General features: G+C 46.3%; 1 protein-coding gene across 2 annotated transcripts in view; it reads left to right on the forward strand.

Moving 5' to 3' along the window:
• Window positions 1-1,457: 1,457 nt before the first annotated feature.
• The window catches only part of gltpa (glycolipid transfer protein a), a 44,024-nt gene continuing 26,661 nt past the window's right edge, over window positions 1,458-18,820 (forward strand). For both annotated transcript variants that reach the window (XM_070887982.1, XM_070887983.1), the window contains exon 1: window positions 1,458-1,671. In XM_070887982.1, the coding sequence (XP_070744083.1) occupies window positions 1,569-1,671 (103 nt within the window). In that variant the 5' untranslated portion in view covers window positions 1,458-1,568. The remainder of the gene's footprint in view (window positions 1,672-18,820) is intronic.

Below are 18,820 nucleotides of genomic sequence, written 5' to 3' on the forward strand. Positions count from 1 at the left end.
CTTAGGGCGGTCTCTGGCCAGGGACTCCCATGTGTCAGTGGGGCTTTGAGGGTGTCCTTGTAACGTTTCCTCTGCCCACCTTTGGCTCGTTTACCGTGAAGGAGTTCTGAGTAGAGCGCTTGCTTTGGGAGTCTTGTGTCAGGCCTGCCCAGCGGAGCTGATCAAGTGTGGTCAGTGCTTCAATGCTGGGGATGTTGGCCTGGCCGAGGACGCTGATGTTGCTGCGTCTGTCCTCCCAGGGGATTTGTAGGATCTTGCGGAGACATTGTTGGTGGTATCTCTCCAGCGACTTGAGGTGTCTGCTGTACATGGTCCATGTCTCTGAGCCAACAAGCGGGCAGCTATTACTACAGGCCTGTAGACCATGAGCTTGGTGGCAGTTTTGAGGGTCTGGTCTTCAAACACTCTTGTCCTCAGGCGGCCTAAGGCTGCACTGGCGCATAGGAGGCAGTGTTGAATCTTGTCGTCAATGCCTGCTCTTGTTGATAAGAGGCTCCCAAGGTATGGGAAATGGTCCAGATAGTCCAGGGCTGTGCCGTGGATCTTGATGACTGGGTGCAGTGCTGTGTGGCGAGGACAGGCTGGTGGAGGACCTTTGCCTTACGGATGTTTAGCGTAAGGCCCATGCATTCGTACGCCTCAGTAAATACGTCAACTATGCCCTGGAGTTCAGCCTCTGTATGTGCACAGACGCAGGCGTCGTCCGTGTACTGTAGCTCGACGACAGAGGTTGGGGTGATCTTGGACCTGGCCTGGAGATGGCGAAGGTCCAGTCACTGTTGTAATGTAGGAAACACAACAATGAAATAATAACCAGATATTTTGTGATGCTTTTTTAAAATTTCAAAATATACTTTATTCATATAAAAATTTGTACAGTACATTCAAAAGCAGTTCAGTACACTTAGCTGCGGTTAGCAATCCCATACACTACATTTGGGTGCTGACGGCAGTTCCGTTCGATACATTCCCTTGTTTTTCAGTTCAAGTACAATTCTGTGATGCTGATTGAGGAATTAAATATTGGCCAGGATACTGGGAGAACTCCCTGCTCTTCTTCAGCTAGTGCCATGGGACATTTTACATCCACCTGAGAGTGCACATGTATTTACTACACTGTATAATAGAACATAATTGTGCTTATGAATAAAATGGCATTGCTTATTGTGTCACTGAAATATAATACAGTTTAAATATTATAAAAGTTATTTAATATAAAACCATAAAAACTTGAAATGTGGGCGCATAAATGCCATTGGCTAAAAGGTGAGAGAACCTGCTGCCCATTGGTTGGTAGTGTGAATGAGCCGACATTCTACGTGAAGACGATTGGCTAATCTCTCCCACAGAGCTATTAATCATTGGCTGTTCTCTCGTGCACATGGGTTGGCTGGTTTATCAGGATAGCAACATCTGATTGGCCAGCTGTCCCTCGCCTGTTGCTATGTCACGGATGAGTGGTCCCAGGCGAGGTCCGGTGTGCTGTAGTTGGGCCGTTTAGTTCCGAGTCCCTGGCCGCCGGGTTATATTTATTACTTTATTTGCGGCTGTGTCTCGGGTTCTCCGCCATGGCGATGTTAGCGGAGCATCAGTTCAAGCAGCTCCCGGCGGACAAGCAGATCGACACCCGGGCTTTCCTGGACAGCGTCTCCTACCTGCCGCCCTTCTTCGGTAAGTGTGTGAGCGGGTCCCCGGGGAGCAGAGGCTGGGGCTGGGGCCGGGGCCGGGGCCGGGGCAGCGGCGCTGAGGGCTGGGAGATGCAGGGGGAGAGGCCGCAGCAGGACGGGCGAGACTCCGAGCAGAGATATTTTTCCTGGGTTTAAAAAAAAATGGTGAATGAGGCATATTCGAGCGGGGCAGAACTCGAAACAAACAGAGTGCGTCTCAGGTGGGTGGGATGGGGGAGTGTGAAGGGGGGAATGGGGGATGGGGTGGGTGTGGAGGGGGGATGGGGGGAGTGTGGGTGTGGAGGGGGATGGGGGGGGGGGAGTGTGGAGGGGGATGGGGGGGGGGGGGAGTGTGGAGGGGGATGGGGGGGGAGTGTGGAGGGGGATGGGGGGGGAGTGTGGGTGTGGAGGGGGATGGGGGGGGAGTGTGGGTGTGGAGGGGGATGGGGGGGGAGTGTGGGTGTGGAGGGGGATGGGGGGGGAGTGTGGGTGTGGAGGGGGATTGGGGGGGGGAGTGTGGGTGTGGAGGGGGATTGGGGGGGGGAGTGTGGGTGTGGAGGGGGATGGGGGGGGGGGTGTGGGTGTGGAGGGGGATGGGGGGGGAGTGTGGGTGTGGAGGGGGATGGGGGGGGAGTGTGGGTGTGGAGGGGGATGGGGGGGGAGTGTGGGTGTGGAGGGGGATGGGGGGGGAGTGTGGGTGTGGAGGGGGATGGGGGGGGAGTGTGGGTGTGGAGGGGGATGGGGGGGAGTGTGGGTGTGGAGGGGGATGGGGGGGGAGTGTGGAGGGGGATGGGGGGGGAGTGTGGGTGTGGAGGGGGATGGGGGGGGAGTGTGGGTGTGGAGGGGGGGGGGATGGGGGGGGAGTGTGGGTGTGGAGGGGGGGGGGATGGGGGGGGAGTGTGGGTGTGGAGGGGGGGGGGACGGGGGAGGAGTGTGGGTGTGGAGGGGGGGGGGATGGGGGAGTGTGGGTGTGGAGGGGGGGGGACGGGGGAGTGTGGGTGTGGAGGGGGGTGGGATGGGGGAGTGTGGAGGGGGGTGGGATGGGGGAGTGTGGAGGGGGGTGGGATGGGGGAGTGTGGAGGGGGGTGGGATGGGGGAGTGTGGAGGGGGGTGGGATGGGAGAGTGTGGAGGGGGGTGGGATGGGGGAGTGTGGGTGTAGGGAATAGGAATGTGGGGTGGCAGGTTCTCATTTCTCTGCTGTAGCTCCTTGTGGAGCTTAAAGTGCTCATTGACAAAAGATTGGACTTTGAGTCCAGCTGCGAATCTCACATTATGTTGAAATTCTTGTGGTTGTGCTGAACAATGAGGTTGGTTTCCTGTCTCGTCGCTTATTTCAGCAATTCTTGCTGTACTTATTTTGAAAGCTCTGGAACTAAAACCTTGAGATTTTGTTTAATATTTGACTGCGTGAAGATAGAACTCATCAACCTGCTGCTATGTTGGCTCACTGACAAATGCACTACCCAGTATTTTACAGAGATGCTCAAAGCAGCAAGGTCCCAGCTTCACTTCCCATTTGTGGGGTGCTCAGTCGGAGCAGCACAGTTGACTTCAGCATCCCAAGGCAGTGGGAATGAAAATCAATGAAAACCCAACAAGATTCTGAGTGGCTTCAGTATAGGAAGAGAGGGAAGCCAGGGAAAGTTCACTTTATTTTTTACCTACTGTAGGGGCCAATCCTAAGGTGACCAAGTGAATACATTTGCCTGGTATTACTCTGCAGAGGTTTCCAAGAGGGCAGGAGATGAAATATAAAGTACTTGTGTAAGATTTAGTTGTACAGGTAAGGGAAAAAATGTGTGTTTTTTTTTGGAAGATGGACAATGGATTTGGTTGGAACAGCCGAAAGGACAACCAACTTTTCTGTCAAAGCTCATCGGCAAAGTCTGCTCACTGAGGCAGACACGTCTGTGGAAATGCATCTTGGCAAAAGTCAGTGATTTCCAGATAGAAAGATGGGGAAACAATTCTAAGCGCTTTCCTGGTTAATATTGTGTGTTTAATGCAAAGAATATAAAATGACTGGCAGTGAGTTTCAGGCAGTAATCTGATCCACAGCTCTGCTGATTTGTAAACCACTTGAGCTCAACTACCTTGGCTTACACCGCCACCAGAATTGTTTGATTTGAATGACTGCCTGACAACCCTCAAGCCCATCTATTATCTTTTATTAATTATTCAAGGTGAGTTGCGGTACTGTGACTCTGCAGATTTCACAAGTCTGCAGTGTTAGGGAGGCAACTCCTTTTCTGATGTTTGCAATAAGACCAGTCACTACAAGTGAAGTGTGTGAAGTGAGTTTTAAAGGGTCAAAATCCTGACTGCTTTAAGAGCTCTCTGGCTCAATTGTGAATTGCCCAAGTTGCGAACTGAGCTGTACAGACCAGAAAGTGTGTTGGTTAGCTAGCCTCAGATAAGGCAGCAGTGAGAGGTGTTACAAATGACATGCTGGGTTGCCACTCCTGAAGGAAAGCATGTATATGTGTTTTACAAGGACAGAATTGGGCATGGATGGGATACCCCTATTAAGAAGATAATAGGAGCAGGAATAGGCCATTCAGCCCTTCGAGCCTGTTCTGCCATTCAATGAGATCATGGCTAATCTTTTACATAAGATATATGACACAGAAACAGGCCATTCTGCCCAATTAATCCATGCTGGTGTTACTGCTCCTGTCTTTCCTCATCTAAATCTATTAGTATAACTCTCTCTCTTCCCTTCTCCCTTATATGCTTGTCTATCTTCCCCTTAAATGCATCTATTTACTTCAACCTTTTCCTGTGGTAGCCAGTTCCACATTCTCACCACTCTTTGGGTAAAGAATTTTCTTCTTAATTCTCTCTTGGATTCCTTGGTGACTATCTTGTATTGATGGCCTCTAGTTTTGCTCTTCCTCACAAGTAGAAACATCTTCTACCTCAACTCCATCTTCCCGCACTATCCCCACATCCCTAGAGTCCCTTAATATCCAAAAATCTATCGATCTCTGTCTTGAATACACTCAATGGATTGAGCATGGGAAAATTGTTGCAAATATTTTTGACTAGCTGGTCAATGCTCAACCCCAGGATTCAAAAGGGCCAGTTGTGGAAGTAGTTGGGGGGAGGTGGAGGAAATAGGAGAAAATTCCTATTTAAGAATGAGCTTTCCCAGGACTTTGTTTTGACTGAGGGGCAAGCTTGCTTTCAAAATCAAGTATAGAAATGGAAACTGTTAATATTGAAACTAAGGCTGCTGCTGCTGCCTCCATATCTGCGAGATCTTCCTTGCCATATAGTGTTCTGGTGATTCATGCCCCTCTTCAAATTGCATCAGTTCCCTTTGTGCTGGATCTGATCATTTTATACCATGGAGCAAATTTGGCAACAACAGAACTATGCATATGATTTTATAGTAATTGCACATATGCATTTGCAAATTTCATTCTGTCAGCATTACAGGACTGTATCGACAGGCAGAGGTCATCAGATCTGTGCCCACGGCCACAGGTGCTTCATCTTTGGAAGCACCTGATTAACATGTCCACCCACTTCCACTTCCACCCCCCCCCCCCCTTCCCACCACCACCCAATCTTTCTTCCTCTGGAATATGTGACTCATACTGGCATACAGTTCCACAGGACACTGCCCAGTGCTCAACCCACTCTTCATGTGCCATTCTCGGTAGTGATACAAGTGATGCCATAGATGTTGTAATCCTGCCCTCATCCAGCATCCACATGGACACGCCTTTCTAACTAGTGATCGGAATTGCTGCCCTGTTCCTTCACCTTCCCCAGCCCTAGGACATTTGAGACCAGTTGCAATATCACTTCCACTGCCCTGAGCTAAATCAGTGGGACCAGTTCTGACTGACTCACCAGCATTAATCTGGATTTGATAGGGAGCGAGGTACCTATACAGAATGGAGAATGTTTGTGTACACAGGCAAGCAGATATTGTGCAGACTTGGCCTGTTCCTGTGCTATAGATTTTTACAGCACAGGAGGAGGCTATTTGGCCCATTGTGATTGTACCGGCTCATTGAACGAACTATTCAATTAGTCCGACTCGCCCACTCATTCCCCATAGCACTGTTAATTTTTCCTTTTCAAGTACAGGGTATATGTAGATCTCTTATGTAGATAATTACACTTTAGAGTTAGAAACATAGAAAATAGGTGCAGGAGTAGGCCATTCTGCCCTTCGAGCGTGCATTAGCAGCCAGCTCCAGGGAGCAGAGTAGAAGTGGGCTTGTGCCCAAGCACAAGGAATGGAACTGAGTTGAGTGGAGGAGGATCCAGGGAGCAGAGCATTGGGGACACTAAAAGTCCACCGAACTTACCATAAGAAGTAGGTTTTGCTTGGTTAATCATTTAATGGTTGCAATTAGGAAATTATTATTCTAATCTCAAATTAGATGAGACCACACCTGGAGTACTGTGTACCGTTTTGGTCTCCTTACCTAAGGAAGGCTATACTTGCCTTAGGGGTAGTGCGATGAAGGTTCACCAGACTGATTCCTAGGAGGAGGGGATTGCCGATGAGAAGAGATTGAGTAGAGTAGGTCATATTCCCTAAAGTTTAAAGAATGAGAGGTGATCTCATTGAAACATATAAAATTCGTAAGGGGCTTGACAGGGTAGATGCTGGGAGGATGTTTCCTCTGCCTGGGGAGGTCTAGAACAAGGGGTCACAGTTTCAGAATAAGGGGTCAGCCATTTTGGACTGAGAGGAGGCAAAATGTTTTTGCTCAAAGGGTTGCGAATCTTTGGAATTCTCTACCCCAGAGGGCTGTGGCTGCTCAGTCATTGAGTATATTCAAGACTGAGATCGATAGATTTTTGAATATTAAGCGAATCAAGGATACAGGGATAGTGCAGGAAGATGGACTTGGGATAGAAGATCAGCCATGATATTGAATGGCGGAGCAGGATAGGAAGGTCAAATGGCCTACGCCTGCTTCTGTTGTGTTAAGCTCGAAATACTTGTGTATTTCAGTGAGTTTTTTCCCACCATCACATCTCAAATTAATTTGAGTCTATACATGCCCTATCAAGTCCAACTCATGCAGAGGGAGCATCTTGCAATACTAATGTTTGTTAATAACTGGGGTTCTGTTGCAAGAAGTTTATATATATTTAAAAAAAAAATTAAATGTAGGCACTAATGTGTTCTCCTGGGATAACTGACAATAACTGAGTCAGAAACAGAGATGCTTTGTGAAACACTTTGCATAGGTTTACCTTGTTGAGAAACACAGCAATTCTTTCTGGTCAGTGTAAAGCACATTATTGCTGTGGACTGGAACACTTCCATTTCAGTAACTGTGTCCACATCAACCCAACATAAAGTATAGCAGCACAGTTAGATGCAGAGTAAAGTTATCTCTACTCTGACCAACAACTTACCTTGACCCTAACCACCAAAGGATGCTCTCTGCTGCACTAATGGTATTGAGACTTAAAAAGGGGGGCAGACAAAAGGCAGGTAACTATAGGCCAGTTAGTTTAACATCTGTAGTGGGGAAAATGCTTGAAACTATCATTAAGGAAGAAATAGCAGGACATCTAGATGGGAATAGTGCAATCAAGCAGACGCAGCATAGATTCGTGGGGGAGGAAAAGAGATCATGTTTAACTAATTTACTAGAATTCTTTGAGGATATAGCGAGCATGGTGGATAGAGGTGTACCGATGGATGTGGTGTATTTAGATTTCCAAAAGGCATTCGATAAGGTGCCACACAAGGTTACTGCAGAAGATAGAGGTACGTGGAGTCAGGAAATGTATTAGCATGGATAGAGAATTGGCTGGCGAACAGAAAGCAGAGAATCGGGATAAATGGGTCCTTTTCGGGTTGGAAATTGGTGGTTAGTGGTGTGCCACAGGGATCGGTGCTGGGACCACAACTGTTTACAATATACATAGATGACCTGGAAGAGGGGACAGAGTGTAGTGTAACAAAATTTGCAGATGACATTATTAGTGGGAAAGCGGGTTGTGTAGAGGACACAGAGGCTGCAAAGTGATTTGGATAGGTTAAGCGAATGGGCTAAGGTTTGGCAGATGGAATAGAAACATAGAAACATAGAAATTAGGTGCAGGAGCAGGCCATTCGGCCCTTCGAGCCTGCACCGCCATTCAATAAGATCATGGCTGATCATTCAACCTCAGTACCCCTTGATCCCTTTGGCCGCAAGGGCCATATCTAACTCCCTTTTGAATATATCTAACGAGCTGGCCTCAACAACTTTCTGCAGTAGTGAATTCCACAGGTTAACCACTTTCTGAGTAAAGAAGTTTCTTCTCATCTTGGTCCTAAATGGCTTACCCCTTATTCATAGACTTTGACCCCTGGTTCTGGAACTCCCCAGCAACGGGAACATTCTTCCTGCCTCTAACCTGTCCAATTCCATCAGAATTTTATGTGTTTCTATGATATCCCCTCATTCTTCTAAACTCCAGTGGCTACAAACCCAGTTCATCCAGTCTCTCCTCATATGTCAGTCCTGCCATCCTGGGAATCAATCTGGTGAACCTTCGCTGTACTCCCTGAATAGCAAGAACGTCCTTCCTCAGATTAGGAGACCAAAACTGAACACACTATTCCAGGTGTGACCTCACCAAGGCTCTGTACAATTGCAGTAAGGCCTCCCTGCTCCTATACTCAAATCCTCTAGCTATGAAGGCCACCATGCCATTTGCCTCCTTCACCGCCTGCTGTACCTGCATGCCAAACTTCAATGACTGATGTATCATGACACCCAGGTCCCGTTACACCTCCCCTTTTCCTAATTTGTCACCATTCAGATAATATTCTGTCTCCCTGTTTTTGCCACCAAAGTGGATAACCTCACATTTATCCACATTATACTGCATCTGCCATGCATTTGCCCACTCACCTAACCTGTCCAAGTCACCCTGCAGCCTCTTAGCATCTTCCTCACAGCTCACCACCGCCACCCAGCTTAGTGTCATCTGCAAACTTGGAGATATTATATTCAATTCCTTCATCTGAATCATTGATGTGTATTGTAAATATTGTAAATAGCTGGGGTCCCAGGACTGAACCCTGCGGCACCCCACAAGTCACTGCCTGCCATTCTGAAAAGGACCTGTTTATTCCGACTCTCTGCTTCCTGTCTGCCAACCGTTCTCTATCCATGTCAATACATTACCCCCAATACCACGTGCTTTAATTTTGCACACTAATCTCTTCTGTGGGACCTTGTCAAAAGCCTTTTGAAAGTCCAAATACACCACATCCACTGGTTCTCCCTTGTCCACTCTACTCGTTACATTCTCAAAAAATTCTAGAAGATTTGTCAAGCATGAATTCCCTTTCATAAATCAATGCTGACTTGGACCGATCCTGTCACTGCTTTACAAATGCGCTGCTATTTCATCTTTAATAATTGATTCCAACATTTCCCCACCACCGATGTCAGGCTAACCGGTCTATAATTCCCTGTTTTCTCTCTCCCTTTACCTTTTTCCATGAGTAAATGTAAAAATTTTGAAGGGTTCAATAAAAGTTCTACAGTTACAAAACAGCATTTTAATTAAAAACAGCCACAAAGGAAGCATACCCACATCTTCTTGGCCCTGTTATTGGAACCAATTTAGGTTCTGTATTTAGAGCTCAGATTTTTAAACACTTAAATTGTATTTTGTTAAACTATTTTGACTAGATGTAAACACCAGTAATGGGGGAAAAAGAAAACTGAAACCATATTAAGATTGGGGGAGAATAGAAATGGCAAACCATAATTATAATTGGTGGGGGGCACAGAAACCTGAAATGGTGATTATAAATTGAGGGATGTGGGGGATTAGAAACTTGAAACTAATCATAATCAGGGGAATAGAAATTAAAAACCATAATTATAAAGGAGGAAAATAGATCCTGAAACACTAATTATAATACAATGTCGGAAAGTGTGAGGTCATCCACTTGGGGGGAAAAAAAATCAGTAAAAGGGAATATTATTTGAATGGGGAGAAATTACAACATGCTGAGATGCAGAGGGACCTGGGGGTCCTTGTGCATGAAACTCTTTTTGGATCCTTGTGCATGAAACTCTTTTGAGTTAACCTGCAAAACATAAAACATGTATCCGTGCTTCGGCGCTTTCACCGCTGCGGCCCGGGTTCGATTCCCGGTCAGGGATCATTGTATTTCCGGCCGTTTGAATTGCTAGGCTGTTCCTGAACAAATTTACAGCTCCTTGTGCATGAATCCCAAAAAGTTAGTTTGCAGGTGCAGCAGGTAATCAGGAAGGCGAATGGAATGTTGGCCTTCATTGCGACAGGGATGGAGTACAAAAGCAGGGAGGTCCTGCTGCAACTGTACAGGGTATTGGTGAGGCCGCACCTGGAGTACTGCGTGCAGTTTTGGTCACCTTACTTAAGGAAGGATATACTTGCTTTGGAGGGGGTACAGAGACGATTCACTAGGCTGATTCCGGAGATAAGGGGGTTAGCTTATGATGAGAGATTGAGTAGACTGGGTCTTTACTCATTGGAGTTCAGAAGGATGAGGGGTGATCTTATAAAAACATTTAAAATCATGAAGGGGATAGACAAGATAGAGGCAGAGAGGTTGTTTTCACTAGTAAGGGAGGCTAGAACTAGTGGGCACAGCCTCAAAATACAGGGGAGCCAATTTAAAACCGAGTTGAGAAGGAATTTCTTCTCCCCAGAGGGTTGTGAATCTGTGTAATTCTCTGCCCAAGGAAGCAGTTGAGGCTAGCTCATTGAATGTATTCAAGTCACAGATAGATTTTTAACCATCAAGAGTTACGGGGAGAGGGCGGGTAAGTGGAGCTGAGTCCACGGCCAGATCAGCCATGATCTTATTGAATGGCGGAGCAGGCTCGAGGGGCTAGATGGCCTACTCCTGTTCCTGATTCTGTAAACATCATTTAACATTGGACTTTTACAGCTGGCAGACAATGCTGCGGGAGGCACTGCGTTCGTGAAATACTCCGCTGGTTATCTTGTTGAGAAAGTGAGTGCTGACCCAAAGTGCAACTGTTAATGGTTATTCATTCAACGTCCCAATTTTTAGACCAGCTGCGTTAGTTTTGGTTGTACCCCTCCCTGTTGGGTGCTGAGTGAAGGGTGCGCCAGGCTGCAGAGAAAGAGAAAAATGATTTATTTTTATCCCAATAGGCAAAATGGGAGTGCATGCCAATGAGCTTTGCCTTTTACATTGGACCACCTCTGTACTATTGTCAGTGTTCAACCTGGGTCAGGGGTGGGATTCTTTTCAGCAGGCACCATTTTGCAAATTGTCCGCATTTGTACAGGTCGAGATTTTGATTTTGGCAGGGGCACATCTCGTTTGAGATTAAAATGGGAGAAAGGCAAGCCTGTAATGGGTAAATGAGCCAGCACCATTTGAGATGAGGAAGGTCTCTGTTTCAGTTCCGGGTCTGACTTGTGTTAGTAGGTTTCTGCCAGGGCAGCAGTATGACTGATTGCTTTTCAGTGACCCATGCTGGGAAGTGCCCATCAGATGAGGACTAGACTACACTGAAGTGTAGAGGAACAGGGGGACCTTGGAATGTATGTCCACAGATCCCTGAAGGTAGCAGGCTAAGTAGATAAGGTGGTTAAGAAGGCATTCAGGATACTTGCCTTTATTAGCCGAGGCATGGAATATAAGAGCCAAATCATACTCTGTTCATAGAATCATAGAAATTTACAGCACAGAATGAGGCCATTAGGTCCTGTGTCTGTGCCAGCCAAAAAAGAGCTATCCAGCTTAATCCCACTATTTTTGTCCATAGCCCTGTAGGTTATACTTTTACCCTTTGCCTCTGAGCCAATTTTGGATCCAAATGCCACTTTGCCTTGGATCCCATGGGCTTTTAATTTCATGACCAGTCTGCCATGTGGGACCTTACCATGTGGCCTTGTTAAAATCGATATAGACTACATCAAACGCACTACCATCATCGACCCTCCTTGTTACCACCTCAAAAAATTCAATCAAATTAGTCAGGCACAACCTTCCCTTAACAAATCCATGCTGACTGTCCTTGATTAATTTGTGTCTTTCTAAATGAAGATTTATCGTGTTCCTCAGAATTTTTTCCAAAAATTTTTCCACCACTGAGGTTAGGCCGACTGGCCTATAATTACTTGGGCTATCCCTTTCTTTCTTTTTAAACAATGATGCAATATTAGCAGTCCTCCAGTACCACATCTGAAGCCAGAGAAGATTGGAAAATGATGGTCAGAGCCTCTGCTATTTCCTCTCTTGCTTCTCTTCATAGCCTGGGATACATTTCATCCAGGCCTGGGGATTTATCCACTTTCAAAGCTGCTAAATCCCCTCTGTTTATTTCATCATATATTTTACACTCCTCCTCCTTCATTGCAATGTCTGCATTATCCCCCTCTTTTGTGATAACAGACGCAAAGTATTCATTAAGAACCGTGCCCATGTCTTCCGCCTCCACACACCGGTTACCTTTATGGTTTCTAATTGGCCCTACTCTTTCCTTAGTTATCCTCTGGTTCTTGATATATCTAAAGAAAGAAAGACTTAGATTTATATAGTGCCTTTCACGACCAGAGTGTCTCAAAGCGCTTTACAGCCAATTGACTACTTTTGGAGTGTAGTTACTGTTGTAATGTAGCAGCAGCCAATTTGCGCTCGCGCACGCTGCAACAAACAGCAATGTGATAATGACCATCTTTTTTAAAAAAAAAGGGGAACAAGTCCGACTGCGGCAACTACAGAGGAATCTTCCTGCTATCAGCCACTGGGAAAGTTGTCGCTAGAGTCCTCCTCAACCATCTTCTCCCTGTGGCCAAGGAACTCATCCCAGAGTCGCGGTGTGGATTTCGTCTCTTGCGGGGCACAACGGTCATGATTTTTGCAGCGTGACAGCTGCAGGAAAATTGCAGGGAACAGCGCCTCCTTCGATCTTACAAAGGCCTTTGACACTGTCAACCGCGAGGGTCTATGGACATCCTCATCTGTTTCAGATGCCCCCAAAAGTTTGTCACCATCCTCTGCCTGCTCCATGATGACATGCAGGCTGTGATCCTTACTAACGGATCCATCACAGACCCAATCCATGTCCGGACTGGGGTCTAGCAGGGCTGCGTCATCGCCCCAACCCTCTTAATCTTCCTCGCTGCCATGCTCAATCTCAGTCGACAAGCTCCCCGTTGGAGTGGAACTAAATTACAGAACCAATGGGAACCTGTTCAACCTTCGCCGACTCCAGGCCAGGTCCTAGACCACCCCCAACCTCTGTCGTCGAGCTACAGTACGCGGACGATGCCTGCTTCAGCGCACATACTGAGCCTGAACTCCAGGACAGTCGACGAATTTACTGAGGCATACGAAAGCATAGGCCTTACACGAAACATCAGTAAGACAAAGGTCTTCCACCAGCCTGTCCTCGCTGCACAGCACTGCCCCCCCACCCCCCCAAGTCATCAAGATCCAAGGCACGGCCCTGGACAACGTGGACCACTTCCCATATCTCGGGAACCTCCTATCAACAAGAGCAGGCATTGACAATGAGATCCAACACTGCCTCCAGTGCAGCCTTCGTCTGCCTGAGGAAAAGAGTTTTTGAAGACCAGGCCCTCAAAACTGCCTCCAAGCTCGTGGTCTATAGGGCTGTAGTAATACCCACCCTCCTGTATGGACCATGTACTGTAGACACCAAGTTGCTGGAGAAATGCCACCAACGATGTCTCCGCAAGATCCTACAAATCCCCTGGGAGGACAGATGCACCAACATTAGCGTCCTCGTCCAGGCCAAGCATTGAAGCACTGACCACACTTGATCAGCTCCGCTGGGCAGGCCACGTAGTTCACATGCCAGATACGAGACTCCCAAAGCGAGCGCTCTACTCTGAACTCCTTCACGGCAAACGAGCCAAAGGAGGGCAGCGGAAACGTTACAAGGACACCCTCAAAGCCCCCCTGATAAAGTGCAACATTCCCACCGATACCTAGGAGTCCCTGGCCCAAAACCGCCCTAAGTGGAGGAAGTGCATCCGGGAGGGCGCTGAGCACCTCGAGTCTTGTTGTCGAGAGCATACAGAAATCGAGCACAGGCAGCAGAAGGAGCATGCAGAAAACCTGTCCCACCCACCCTTTCCCTCAACGACTGTTTGTCCCACCTGTAGTTCCTGTATTAGACTGTTCAGCCACCTAAGAACTTGTGCTAAGAGTGGAAGCCAGTCTTTCTCGATTCTGAGGGACTGCCTATGATGATTTTAAATATTGATTGAGGGATAAATATTGGCGAGGACATAGTGGATAACTCCCCTGCTCTTCTTTTGAAATAGTGCCATGGGATCTTTTACATCCACCTGAGCGGGCAGACAGGTCCTCGGTTTAACATCTCATCCGAAAGATGGCACCTCCAACAGTGCATCATCATAGGCAGTCCCTTGGAATTGAGGAAGACTTGCTTTCACTCTTAGCACAAATTCTTAGGTGGCTGATCAGTCCAATACAAGAACCACAGTCCCTGTCACAGGTGGGACAGATAGTTGCTGAGGGAAGGGGTGGGTGGGACAGGTTTGCCGCACGCTCTCTGCTGCCTGTGCTTGATCTCTGCATGCTCTCGGTGATGAGTCTCGAGGTGCTCAGCACCCTCTCGGATGCATTTCCTCCAATTAGGACGATCTTTGGCCAGGGACTCCCAGGTGTCAGTGGGGATGTTGCACTTTATCAGGGAGGCTTTGAGGGTGTCCTTGTAACGTTTCCTCTGCCCACCTTTGGCTCTCTCAGTACTGCACTGGGCCTAGATTTCTTGTGCTGAAGTCCCTGGAGTTTATAAAACATCTCTTCCTTCCAGCACCCCACTCTCGTCCTGATTTCTCCTAAAGGCACCAACTTGTGTTTGGATGCGATTTCACAAATGCCAGCCGGCCTCCTGTACCTTGTCTACAAGACTGTTTATGTAACAGCTGTGGCTGTGAGTGTTGGCAGCCTGTTTGATTGTGAGTTGCATCACATCCAAGCCTCATCCTTTCCTTTACCTGATGTTCACACGTATATGCACTTTACAGCGAGAGTCGCTGGATCGTGATCAGGGGCAGAATCCTTGATTGCTTTTGTTTTTTCTCTTTTTCCCTAGCCAGGGGCAATCGGCAAATTTTGAAGATGTTTTCACTGCCTGCCAGCAATTGAATTTGGTGATGTATGTTTGGTGTAGCTTGATGCCATACCACTCTGTGTGCACTTATCTACTGAGCCTTTAGTAGAGCTTCCAGGTCTGTCTATTTGTGTGAAAAGAAACCTTAGCTGGATTATGTGTCATATGAGAAACTGATCATTGGTGTCTCCTTGAAAGATTGACTGAAGAACACACAAATTAGAATAAAACTTTCATTACCTTCAGCTGCTGAGGCCCTACACTCTGGAATTCCCTCCTAAGCCTCTCTGCCTCTCTCCCTTTTTAAGATGCTCCTTAAAACCTACCTCCTTCACCAAGCTTTTGGTCATCTGCCCTAATATCTCCTTATGTGGCTCGGGGTCAAATTTTGCTCTAATGCTCCTATGAAGTGCTTTGGGATGTTTTATTAGCTTAAAGGTGCTATATAGATACACATTGTATAAAATTGAAACAGTTTACGTAACCAATACTAATGTCAGGGAGTGCTATCAATTTAATCTCGCAGGTTCAATTTATCTTTAGTAAAATATGTCCAGTGAGCTCAATGATCTTATTTCCTTGTGCTTACTTATAGGTATCTCTCTTGTGCTCCAAGATCTGCCTGTATGTCTCCAGTTAGTAGTCGGGGTATTAAAGTGCGTCATTTGCTGTGACTTGCTCTGAGGTGTTTCCTCCTACAATCTTTAAACCTCAAGCTTGGCGTTGCCTTTTTACTACTTCCTGATTCATCCCCTCTATTTCACTCTTTTGAATCTTGTTGACGACATGTGCTATGTACCTGTTCCTTGATTTTAAAAAGAAAAATCCTTTGACGATCGATTTCCTGCCAGGTGGATGCCATGTTGTCTTGGTGCCTCCCTTTTCAAAAAAAGACTTCTCTCTCCTGCCCAGGCACTGCCCTCTCTCCTTTACTGACAGCAGTAACTTGTGCTGGGGTACAGTTTCCTGGACATTGGGTGCCATCTGGCATCCCATTTAAATGGCTATTCTCTGCACGTGGCTTCACACTAAGTGGCAGACTATTTATTGGGACTATTAACATTTCACACTCACACCAGAATTAAGAAGGGGAGACATTGGACAGTGATGGAGAACCCCGAGTGCTTTATTTTCTGCAGTTTGCTAGCAGAGCCCATGAGTCCATCTGGAGTGAGTACCCAGCACAACTCCTGCCGAGACTGCGTAACTCCACTCCCAGCTGGGATCCTTCCTGATTTGTATTGTTCAGTAAATATGCCATTTACTGAGCCATTGCACCAACTTAAATTGACTTGGGGGAAAATTAGACCGGAAAGATTATCCGAATCATATAACAAGTGCTGCAATGCTGTCATTTTATTGATTTATATTGTGCGTTGCCTTGGAAGCCCATTTTGTATTGACAGTACTATGGTCGGAACATTTCGAGCCGGCTGACTAGCTAGGGATAAAATGTTTCCATTGGCAACGCACCAGTTGCTAGGTGAGCATTCAAAGCTTCAAAGGATATCTAACCATCTAAATTACCCCATGCAATTGTGTCTCTAGTACCTTTTATTTTAATGTTATGCTTTTAAATCTGCTTGTTACATCTCTAGTGACTCAAATGAGTTTATCAAGTAGCTGTGCCATACAGAGCAGGTAGCTTCCAGATTTGATCACTAGCCCATATCCAAGATACCCGATCCCAACTGGGCCACTGGAGGAGGTGCTGCAATGGGCCTTGTTGCTTCTTGGCTGTGTGTGTGTGAGGAAAATTCCCATCCCTGACTGTTAAGCAGTAACCCTTGCTAGAAGTGCATGTATATGGACATTGGGCCTAGCCCCCTCGGAGTTTAATGGCCTGCTGGCTAAGCTAGCATGTGGCGGAAGGCCTCTTGGGCACTGTTAACAGAGAGGCTCAAATGAAGGATTGGGTAAGGTGCGAGGGGGCCTATGGAATCATGCCCAGCATAAGTCATCACCATCAGAGGAAGATGAGAGAAAACATGCAAAATAAATATTTAATATTGTTTCAAAAAATGACTGGGAATGGTTAACTTTTCATGTAATGAACACTTGATAGATAGTGGCACATGGTAATAGTCATAGTTACCATGACAAAGGAGTGTTACAGTACAAATTTGCCCCTGCACAAAATTAGTCTCCAACTTTGGCTAGTTAGTTCTCCAACCACCACATAATTTAAAAAAAAAAGTATATGGGAAATGCAAATGCCACACTAGTGCAGTAAACAGCACTATTCTCTGGTTCTGGCTACCTTGCTGGAATAGTCTACCATGAGCTTCATTTACACCTAATCGTGCTGTACCTGGCTCGGGAGTGCACAGTGCTGAACTTCCCCAGCACTCACCCTGCCCTGGTAGGCACAAAACTTTACCAAAGCAAAATGTTGAGTGAACCTGCATTCCAGTGCTGGAAGTTGCTGGTTATTTCAATACAGCAGCTTCATTGACTGTACCCTTTCCAGCATGCAGTATAAAGCTTTCCACCTCTATCAATTAATTATATCGCCTGCCGTACCTTCCAGCGCCGAGGGCCACGTGAATCTATAGAAAACATTCAAGCAGACCTTTCCATCTCACTCAACAGCTGGGGTTGCACTCTCTTGACTTTCTAGTAACACGAGACCGCTAATCACACAATGCGCTATTGTGTTTTATTGGTCTGCAGCAACACTGTACTTTAAAGGGATAATCAGTCTTTTGTTAGTTTAAATAAAGGCTACATTATTAAACGTTCTGGTTTGTATGTGCTTTTTGTTTTAAACTCCAAAATTCAGGAATTTTTGTTTTTGTTTTCCATAACCAGGCCTCTTCAGGATGGAAAAGGAGTGGATTTTTCCATCGGTTTTGATGTCAGCTGATCCAAAACTATATGCTGCCCACTGAAATGTAAATAAATACATAAGAACTAGGAGCAGGAGTAGGCCATACAGCCCCTCGAGCCTGCTCCACCATTCAGTAAGATCTTGGCTGATCATCGACCTCAACTCCACTTTCCTGCTCGATTCCCATATCCCCTGAAGTCCAAATATCAATCTACCTTGGTCTTGAATATACTCAACGATTCAGGATCCAGAGCACATTGGGGTAGAGAAATCTAAAGAGTCACAACCTTCTGAGTGAAGAAATCCCTTCATCTCAGTCTTAAAAGGCAATGGAATTTTAAATAAATAACGCTCCTGTGGAATGCCTTGGGATGCTTTACTACATTAAAGGCGCTATATAAATACAAGTTGAATTTGTTGAATACTGTCTTTAATTGACCAGAGTGCGAAGCCCCAATAATTCAAGCTCTAACCACACTACCCATTGAGCTACACAAACCCTCAAAGTTCCAAGTCTGATTTTTACCTGTGGGTGGTGTTGGGGTGCTACAGTTAAGATCCACATCCCTGGGTTTGGGATGTGCATATCAAGCAATGGTTTCCATCTTTGAGGGCCTCAAATGGAAAGCGAAAGAAAGAACTCTCATTTATATAACATATTACTACTTCTAGACATCTTCAGGTGCTTCAGATCCAACAAAGTACATTTGGAAGTGTCGTCATTGTTATGGCTGCCACATTTGCCTACAATTTGTGTACAGCAGTATGCAAGACTATTGACTAGTTTAGTTCTGCTTTTGGTTTCGGGAAGAATATTGGCCAGGATATGGATCACCTTGTAATACATTTTGGTTACAAAGTTTTTAAAAAGAAAAATGAGTTAAATATTTGGCCGATCTTGTTTTTTGTTGCTACTCTTGGAAACCAACTAGGAAAAGCAGTATAACTATGTTGGCACTGGGCGAATGAATTGGCGTTTGCACAGTGACTGGTGTTATACTTGGTGCACTTTGGGTTTCACCTAAAACTTAAAACAACACCACACGTGCTCAGCACTCAGTCCTGTCAGTTTAATTACCCTTTGTGTCCTGCTGGCAGCCATGTTACCGTTGTTAACAGCTTGGGCTTACTGACAGAGCATAGGATAATGAGCTGGCTGACCATGTTGTTTTGGTCCCACTGTTCTTGAGCTCATGCAATG

This window comes from Pristiophorus japonicus, chromosome 8 (genome assembly GCF_044704955.1).
Source record: "Pristiophorus japonicus isolate sPriJap1 chromosome 8, sPriJap1.hap1, whole genome shotgun sequence".
NCBI lineage: Eukaryota > Metazoa > Chordata > Chondrichthyes > Pristiophoridae > Pristiophorus > Pristiophorus japonicus.